We start from the raw sequence: 10,091 nt of genomic DNA, 5'->3' as shown, positions 1-10,091 counted from the left end.
TCTACATTATACATTACTCTCTTATTTGTCCATATTTAGACCTTATTCTTGCACTGTTGCACTGTTGTACTACTGCTGGACTACTTTTTGCACCTTCACCATGACACTCACTCTCTTAGAGCACCTTACCATGCACACAGAATTACAGGCCCAGTCCCGGCCCTGTCACTGCAAGCGCCTCATGCTTGATCATCCTTAAGCACACTGTGGATTTTTTTAATTTCATTTATATAGTATATTTAGTATTTATTTTTTAGTTTTCTTATCTTCTACTGTCTCTATTGTACAGTGGAGTCTTGTTATATGTACTTATATTTACTCTTTCTGCTGTAAGTGCATGTTGTGTGTGATGTCTGTACTACTGAGACCTTGAATTTCCCCTTGGGGATCAATAAAGTATCTATCTATCTATCTATCTATCTATCTATCTATCTATCTATCTATCTATCTATCTATCTCCAACCCTGACTTAGTGTCATGGAATATCCACAAGCATAGTATAACCATCTCTCTCTACTGATATGCTCATGTTCTCTACACATGACATGACATGATTTTATGGAAGGCGATGACGAAACAAAATAAATGAATCAAATGCTGGTATAACAAAAAGAGAAACATAAAGCACCACATTATAAATAAATGAATCAAATGCTAGTACATAAAGAAAAGAGAAACATAAAAACACCACATTCACAACTGGGGTTTCCATGCAAGTCCCCACACACCACCTGTCAAACACAGCGTGCCACCACAGGCCTCAGAAATCGTTGGATACTGACCGGTGCACAGCTCTCTCCAGTCTCGCCCTGCCGTGGCTGGGCCCTTCGTCCAGCTCGTCGTCCTCTGGGTCACAGTCCTCGGCGCCGTCGTGCGAGTAGCTGTGCTTCATGACTAGGATGCTGCGGCGGCCGCTGGGCGTGGTGATGGTGTGGTGCAGGGGGGGGTGGAGGGGCAGGTGAGGGAGCATGGCCTGGCTGTCAGCGTGGGCGGCGGCAGCGGCAGCCTCGCGCAGGCTCAGGTCAGTGCGGCTGCCGTGGGCGCTGGAGGCATGCGAGCCACAGTGGTGGTCGCGGATGCACTTGGACGAGGAGCGGCGCAGCTTCTGGAAGTCCTGTGGCAGCTCGTCCATCTCAGCGGAGTTGTCACGGCGCAGTGTGCACAGTTCGTAGTGTGGCGGCTCGAAAGCCTCGTGGAACAGGTTGGGGTCAAAATCATCCTGGCGCACAATGTACTTTTTGCGTGGCTGCTTCATCTGGATAATGCCTGACACAATGAGAAGGATGACCACTACACCACATGTCAAGCCGATGATGGTAACGTTCACATGGTCCAGTTGGTCCAGGACACTTGGTTTCTTCTTTTCTAGAAGAGACCAAGATGAACCCACTTACTAGTGATAGTAAACTCCTTACAACTGGCTTAACAAATCATGGGCAAAACAACAAACAATTTGGAGAGTGGGTGTCCACTCCAAAGAAAAGTTTTCTGCAGGTGCCAGACAATAATGTCAGACAGTGGAAGAAGTGTGGTCTGCACACTGCAATTGCTCCAAAAATATCAACTTTATTACTTTAAAAACATAGCAACGTTTCAATCACCCTGGATCTTCGTCAGGCATGTTGACCTATATTTCTTATGACAAAAGACGTATTTGTGTTAAGATTTCAAATATTCAAAAAACACAAAACCTTTTAGAGCTTTTTAGAGGTCAAATAAAATGTGTCAAGGGGTCCTTCGGAGTGAAAGTGGCCTTTGATGTTGCCTAAGTGTACTATTTTCAGGAATGTGTGACAGTTCAAAGTTACAATTGGACAAAAAGTGAGGACACAACTGTGAACATGTCATTAGGAAAACATTCTTGCTCATATGGCATATTTTATAATGTTGCTTTCATGGAAAAAGTCTCTTTTTAATCAGTTTATATCATTGTTTTATTTATAAATTATGGAACCCTTCTCTGTTTCAGTCGTAGTTAAGAAGTGCAAAGTGTCATAAATTGGATATCATAATGACCATATGAAATGAGGAAGAGGTGTTACATACACACTATCTTCATATTATTTACAGAGTTAATTATTAAACCCGATAACTGTTACAATGTTTTGTCCTGTTTCTCAAAAACTTGGGATATAGGCTAGTCCAATCACTCACAATCTTAAAAGGCATTGCTCTATACATGTATATGATCCATCGATAATGTCTATAATGTGCTTAGTCCAACATGGACGTCATACAATCAAGAATGGTTTATTCAAACGGAAAAGTTACCTTTGCAGCCATTTTCATCCCATGGGTAGACACAGTTCTGTATTCCATTGCAGACAAGGGTGTTATTGATGCACATGTTACTGTGGCAGAAAAATGTGTCTCCTTCACACGGCGCTGGAAAAGGAAGAGTATTGGTGGTTAATTAAGTGTCATTTCAGGTCAAAACGGTGCAATAATTTCCCCAGTAGTGCTAAAACTGTTAGGCACAACAAAAGTTTCAAGCTACAGTGCAAATAAAAGACTTGAGACCAATAATAAATGCTTCAACATACAATACCTATAACCAGAGGATGATGGTGTGTACCAGAGAGATAGTAGATAATCTCCTATTACCACAAATGTGAGCAAAAAACTCTATTCTCTACATTTGCTACCTTTTATGGTTTTAAACATAATTGTACTTCAATTGTAAGTGCAGGTCAGGCATATTAGGTTTGTTTAGGATCGACACACCCATTATTTAGAGGAGTCTCTCTGGAATCTGCAAATTAGGAAATAGTTTTTCCCTTTAGATACCTTGTGAATATAGGCGCTTGTCTCCAATTACCACAAATGTGAGCATATTAAACTTCATTCTCTACATTTGCTACCTTTTGTGGTTTTAAACATCTTTGTGTAAATGGTAAGTGTGAGTCGGGCATGTTGGGTTTATGAGGACAGGAGGCACTCTCGGAAGAGCTTGTCCAACTACTATAGTCTGAGCAAATTAGGGTTGAAGGTGGAAGTAAATACAGCAAAAGGATATTTGGTATCAATCGAACCGTAATTTAATGTAGATTAAGAGTTTCAGGTGCCTAAAGCACAGATTTGTACCAGAAAAAAGATATACAGCTTTGAATGGACCATGGTATAATGATTATTGGGCCAAAATCGTATATTATCACATATAGATATTAGATCAGATTGATATCTCCCATACTGGTAAAAGGATCTTTACCAAACTTGGTGTACTTACTCACCATAAGTTCTTGATGAAATTAGTAGGTGTTTAATGTCTTGGGGTCAAAGGTCCAAATACTGCATGTGAGTTATTTGTGTGTCCCCTTGTAACCTTGACATTTGACCTTAAGACCTAAATTGTCTTGCCAGCTCTTTGACAACTTATAGTGGGTAAGTAGACCAAGTTTGATGAATATCTTTCAATTGGCTTAGGAGATATCAGCTAATATCAAGATGTACTAACATTCGTTTTTGGCCCAAAAATCATTGTACCATGCTCCATTCAAAGCCCTTTTTATTTTTTTCAGTACAAATCTGCGCTGTAGGCACCACAAATTCTTAATCTACAGAAAATTACGATTCAAATGATACCAAATATACTTTTGCTGTATTTACTTCCACTTTTGACTCTTTTCTATGCTAATTCGCTCAGACTACTAGCATTCATCATGTCGTCAAATGGACTACATTAAATAGGAACTTATACATCACAACAAAAAAAGGCAGTAACACCTCTAGGCCCATATTCACCAAGCATTTTATTTACTGCTCCTAGTCACGATTAATGTTGGCTATTAACATCTCATGTCATGAGCAATGGTTACTTGATCCACATTAACCCTTCATTCTGCCAATTCAAACCAAGCCAGTCAACATGGTTCTCAGGTCGTGGCAATAAAGAACAGAGGTCACACCTAGGTCACATCTCAGCAGAGAGACAAGAATTAATACTTAATACGGACCCGTGTCCAACCTATGTGGAGAGTCACCAAGATCTTGCTCACGATATAAGCCACCATTCATATGTGGTTCCTTGATACAGTCTTCTTCATCATAAATACTACAGACCTTTAACAACTTGAACCTATACTCTCACACCAAGGTGATCACTGATACAATGAGAAATGCATGTCCATATTTTTATATAGACTTTGACTTTGCATCACTCCTATCTACTCAATTCCAACTACACAAGTAGTACAACCAGCAGATTTGGAGGTCAAAACGGTGACTTCCTTGTGACTTGTCTGCGTTCATCTCCAAATGGTTGTTGGTGATTTCACACTTCCTCACCTGCTCTTGCAGGACTGTGTTATAATTTTCCAAAAATGCCTACTGCTGCCACTTCACAATTGGTGACTGAAAAGCCATTCAATCTAAAAGGCCCATACTGTCATCTGGTTAACAACCATATTTGTTGTGGAATCACATAATTCGATTGATTGATTGATTGATTGATTGACTGACTACCAGCTTTGGATGGGAATGTCTGCCATATCAATATAGCAAATAACAGCACCAACTCACGTTCTTGAAAGGTGGTGAAAAGGATGCGAAAGCGACTCTTTCGACTCCTCTCATCGGCCCATAACCGCACAACGCCAACCTCAGTGTTTAGCATCACGTCAATTGCCACAGTGCTGCAGAACTTGTTCTTCAGGTGCTCCACTGAGCTACTTCCATCATACACAGCCACAAAGTTACGCTTGCACTCATTCGAGTTCTGCATCTCATATTCCAGGAAGCGCAAGAAGATCTGTGGGGCAGATATAAAAAACAAACCAACAAAAAAAATAATCTTTTCAAAAATAATAACTTTGCAATGTGTTTTTTTATGTTCCTGTATGGATTGGTTGTCCTCAAAACCTAAAATAAAGCACACCAAATTAAATGATAACAAAAAAAATCTAAAACGGAACAGCTAAGGGGGATTTTAGGCACTCTGCTTTACGTCGTGCCTAACAACACCCCTTAGCTATTCTAAAATCACTGGAAACTACATTCTCTTGGGGCTTATTGCTAATAGATAATATAAGTCTTTTAGAAATCTTTGTAATTTTGTTTAAATAATACTACTTGCACTGAAGGACTGTATATACCTGATTCTGCCAGTCCATGTATGTCAGTGTACAAGCATTATATTCATCTATGCCAAATGTGCGAGCCATCAGTAACAAAGGATACAGTAACACATTGAGAGGTAGGGGACAGTTACAGTGAGTTATGTAAGAGCATGCTGAACTGACCTTAGAGTTGGGTGGGGCCCGTATAAACCACCTACAATCCACAGCTTGTGTGTCTAAGGCTTTGGACTCCTTGGATACCTGGATAGATTCCACAATGCCCTCTGGCCCCCCCATCTCAAAGTCACAGTCTGCAAAAAGAAAGATTCTGTGAGTTGGGAATGTTGTCTGTGTGTGACTCAGATGGCCATGTGAATTAAAAATGAAACCTACTAGGTAAGGGTGGCAAGGTTCCCATGTCTTTGAAATCAGGATCTGTAAAAAGAGGACACTTTTAAATTTCATGGCAAAATAGCAGATGTTTTCCGGTGATAATCAGGATGAGTATAAGTATAAGTATACTCTTTTGATCCCGTAAGGGAAATTTGGTCTCTGCATTTATCCCAATCCGTGAATTAGTGAAACACACACAGTGAGGTGAAGCACACACTAATCCCAGCGCAGTGAGCTGCCTGCAACAACAGCGGCGCTCGGGGAGCAGTGAGGGGTTAGGTGCCTTGCTCAAGGGAACTTCAGCCGTGCCTGCTGGTCGGGCTGAGTGGTGAGCATGCCTAGTGCAGGAGAAGCACAACACTCTTGTTAGCTGAGCTAGTGCAGGAGAAGCACAACACTCTTGTTAGCTGAGCTAGTGCAGGAGAAGCACCACACTCTTAGGTGAGCTACAGTAGTGCAGGAGAAGCACAACACTCTTGTTAGGTGAGCTAGTGCAGGAGAAGCACAACACTCTTGTTAACTCTCTGTAACACTCTGTAACAGAAGGAGGATGACGTGATTAAAAATCATAGATGTGACAAGATTAACCACTGGGACAGAATTGGGAGCTGCATGATTATTTGCAGCCTTTGTGATTGCATTCATTCTAATTGTGATCTTGATTAAAAATTAATTGTGCTACCCTAATGAATAACACAAGCACAAATGTGTTATGACCATATTTATCTACAGTGAAAGTACTTGCCTTTACAGTGTATTCCACAATGTGTAATAGATTTCTGTTGAAATGATGTTACTACTCTTAATGTTATTTCACAAACCCGAGAGCTGTTCATGAGAGTTATTTGGTAACTACCTTTGACCTTATCACTATCCTCAACATTGGTGCAATCATCCACTTTCTCCTAATAACTGCAACATGGAGGATTAGAGATTCTCCTGAAGCCTCACAATTGAGATTGTATGTGGATTAATAATCCTTGTACCAGCTTCATACAGATTAAACCGCTTCATCCTAGACATGCAAGACAAGATCATTGACTTCAATTCCTCTTCATGATGTGGAATAGTCATTCATTAGTGAATTTCCGTTTGTTATTAATTAAAATGGCTATGTGAAGTCTGATGTGCAATAAAAAATATATATTTCTAAAAAGAAGTGGATAAATGCTTTGAGGTTTCAATCTAAAAATCATTCACGAATCCTTTCTAATCCTCTCATGTTTTCTTACCTCTGGTTCAGCTCAAAGTGGATTATTCTCAGGGCTGCAGGGATTGGGAGCTTGCATGGTTGTGGAATTTTGAGTTTAGGTAAATTCTAGTGTTTGTCATTTCAAACATTCTGCCAAACACTTTATTATTATAATTATTATTGTTGATGCTATTGACATTGTTATTATTATTATTATTATTATTATTACTACTACTAGGATTGTTGTTATTGTTGTTGTTGTTGTTGCTGCTGCTGTTTCTCTTGCTCTTGTTGAGTCATTACTCTCCAGTAAAATTCTGAAATGACTATGTTTTTATTCCAATGTTTTGGTGTCCGATGGTGTGCCTGTGTGACGAAGAGCTGAGCAGCATTAAACTAGCACGAGGAACTGACTTCATTCCACATCTCTAGTGCACACTGGCATAACCAGCCTTTCCTTCCTCCAGTGTGCTGACCGGTGGGTGAGATGAAGCCACTGTAGCCAGTAAGAGAAATGTGAGCGTGCTAAATGGTGCACAGAGAGTGGACATAGAGTTCTCTCCCAAAGACAAGCTTTCATTAAGTGGGATGAAGAGAGATGACGCTGACCTCCCCCTCAGCTGGTGCACGTGTGCCTGCACTACAAATGCAGACCCTGCACACCAGAGTCCAACACACACACACACACACACACACACACACACACAGAGAGAGAGAGAGACACACACACACACACACACACACACACACACACACACACACACACACACACACACACATACACACACACTAACAGAGACACACACATGGTGGAGGTCTGCAAAACACTACTACATCAGGCCTATGCCATTCATCAGCACAACATGGAGCTTTTAAACTGTAATTTAAAGATCACTTTTTCCAGATGACCAATGCAGACGTTACTTTTATAAGTCACCTGCTGACTTACCTTGGGTGAAGTTGTATCTTGCAGAAAATCCAATTGCCTCCAGTTCGCTGTCAGCAACAAATTTTATCCAAAGGTAGCGTCCTGAGGATCTGACATACATGGGGCTCTCCTGTCCACAGTAGCGGCCGATAATAGGGGAGAAACTGAATGGTCCATCCCGTATTTCAATGTGATCAAATTTACATTCCCAAGAAGGTTCTATAGAATATTTGTCATCAAAGAATAGGTCGATACATTGCCTTGGTGAAGCTAAAAACAAAAAGGCAGATAAGAAATCAGCACATCACACTGCAATGAAGTTGCATTACTATAATTAAGAGGGTTGGAAAGAAGTAGCCTACCCTCAATGATGTAGACACACTCCCTCTCCGCTGGGTACTTCTCTGGGTAGTTGGGGGAGGTGAACTGGCCTCCATCAGCCTCTTTGACCCAGGTGCCACACAGACCCGCTGGAGTCACCCCAGAATTATTTTTCACTGCAACAGACATCAAACTCTCAGCTCTCACGATATTACTATAAAATGCTGTCCTTATGAGCCAGCATGACAGTTAAAGACAAACTTTGTGTTATGTTTTACTTTTTTTTTTTAAACTTCGTGTTTATGTGTTACTTTAACTTCGACTAGTGGCACCAGAGACTACATTAACAGTATGTTCATTTCCATTCACCCATGCAGTAAAGGTGAGAAATACTTCATGTATTAATGAAGGCCAGCAGTTGATTATTTTAGTGAGATGTATGCAGAACTAGAAACATTAGCTTACCCGCAGCTCTTTTTGTCTTTCCAGTAAAGCCCAGTTTGATCAGGCTGACAATCACTAACATTGCAGAGGAAGAGAAGGGTATGTTATGAACTAGGCTAGTAATGTAACAATTACCTAAATAGAACATTTTAATTTGGAAGTTGTTTACTTCCCTGAGCGTTGAAAGAAAAAATCATACTAAGTTCTAGATGGCTCCTCGCTCATCTAGATTTAAATCTGGATATAAATTCAAGTATTCTGTTAACTATGACCTCCACCAAAATATAACCATCTGCGTTTCAGGCAAAACATGATTATTTTTCGGATTACGTCTGAAACTGTATTTTCAATCTTGTGACAAGGGAATTGCTAGCATGTACTGGACATGTACGCCTTGTAAAATAATCGAAATAAATAAATATTTTTTGCGCATATAAAGTTAAATGAACGCCAGTCAGTTTTCACAAAGAATCGCATTGCTTTGTCGAGGTTGATAGTGTAGGCTAATAATATTATATATAGGTCTAATATACTATATTATGCATGTGGTCATGAGAAATTAACTTACCAATCAACAGTTTGAGCCTGTACATGATCTCTCTCGGCAAAGGTTCCCCACCTTGGCTGTTTCCATGAAACTTTGGCAAAAAAATACGTCACTGGTGAATCCAGACATTTACTTTTCCATTTTGCGCTGCAAACGTAACAGCTTGAAAGCTGAAAGACATGGGAGAAAAAAAATCAACGAAGTGAAAGGTACCACTCTATAAAATCGACTGACGAGGAGTGTCGGTATGGTTGTCTGATCTCCATGCCTGTGGAAACCTGTGGTAGGGAAGAGCGGATTAACAAATCCGTCATCATACCGCCTTCGCGCCGCCCTTGAGAGCCTGTCCAGGACAACAGGAAGAAACGAGATGGGCGAGTGGTCAGTTCTGCAATTAGAGCGAATGAGTGGCTCTTGCTTTTGCATGCCGTAATGACCCTCGTGTTGGAGATGCATAAGAATGTAAGAGTTCAAATGGGAGTCTGCCCACTCCTCCCAAAACTCCAGTGGGAGAGTTTTGAGAGTGAGCAAGGAAATCTACAGTGTTGAGGAAACTGTTATCTTAATCTGTATTGCATATGGTCAGCAAAAACTCAGACTGATGTTTTTAATTAGCCTATTTCCATTTGCACCTTTTGACCTCTTTTGTTCTCCAAGAAAGAATTCAAAGGAGCTGACATTTGATATCATGGATCAAAGATCATCAAAGATCTACTCACTCATTCTGATTTAAGACAGAACAAAGTGTGTGATGCTGTGTCCATGTGTGGTGGTGAAGAGACATATACCTTTGACTTTGCAGTCTCTTCCTGACATGGGAATTTTTCAGATTAGAGATGGGTAAACAATCAGGTCATGCAGAACAGCTGAGAGAGAAAGAGAAAGGTATCTGGTCCCAGATGTCCATCTGCAGCACAGAGGGTGCTGTAATTTAGTCTGAGATTAGACTGACCACCCTATGTTACATCATATGTCAGATCTGAAAAGATACCCATGTGGATGTTTACATGAATGCATCCGCTGTATTCTCTCATATGTACTGATCAACTTCCAATGCTGCCTGCTATGGGGTGTCAAGCCATTTCCATACATTGCATTTATTTCACGCATGTATTGATATAGGGAAATCAAATCAACATCTGCACAATGTAACCTAAAAAATCCAGTCTTGAGGTGGACTGAGGTGGAGCGTGTCACCAGCTTCAAGTTTCT

At 40.6% G+C, this 10,091-nt stretch overlaps 1 protein-coding gene across 2 annotated transcripts; it reads right to left on the bottom strand.

Annotated features, from left to right (window-relative positions):
- Positions 1-443: 443 nt before the first annotated feature.
- On the bottom strand, positions 444-9,196 carry LOC121678481 (neuropilin and tolloid-like protein 1). Of its 2 annotated transcripts, none has more exons than XM_042058116.1 (9): positions 8,901-9,196; positions 8,354-8,407; positions 7,930-8,064; positions 7,589-7,837; positions 5,448-5,489; positions 5,238-5,365; positions 4,519-4,747; positions 2,272-2,385; positions 444-1,365 (listed from the first exon to the last, which is right to left on the bottom strand). In XM_042058116.1, the coding sequence occupies exons 1-9, from the start codon at positions 8,923-8,925 to the stop codon at positions 761-763; spliced, it is 1,581 nt and encodes a 526-aa protein (XP_041914050.1). In that variant the 5' UTR covers positions 8,926-9,196; the 3' UTR covers positions 444-760. The 2 variants fall into 2 exon arrangements, with proteins under 2 accessions (XP_041914050.1, XP_041914124.1); XM_042058190.1 differs by having other exon boundaries at positions 444-1,266.
- Between the last annotated feature and the right edge of the window lie 895 nt (positions 9,197-10,091).

This window comes from Alosa sapidissima, chromosome 1, assembly GCF_018492685.1.
Source record: "Alosa sapidissima isolate fAloSap1 chromosome 1, fAloSap1.pri, whole genome shotgun sequence".
Taxonomy (NCBI): Eukaryota; Metazoa; Chordata; class Actinopteri; order Clupeiformes; family Clupeidae; genus Alosa; species Alosa sapidissima.
This window is presented reverse-complemented; position numbering and strand designations above follow the sequence as displayed.

Coding starts and splice junctions, on each gene's coding strand:
- LOC121678481 (XM_042058116.1), bottom strand. CDS start 8,925: ATGTACAGGCTCAAACTGTTGATTG. Junction 8,065..8,353: donor AAAGACAAAAAGAGCTGCGG/GTAAGCTAATGT, acceptor TGTCTGTTGCAG/TGAAAAATAATTCTGGGGTG. Junction 1,366..2,271: donor GGATGAAAATGGCTGCAAAG/GTAACTTTTCCG, acceptor GGTCTCTTCTAG/AAAAGAAGAAACCAAGTGTC.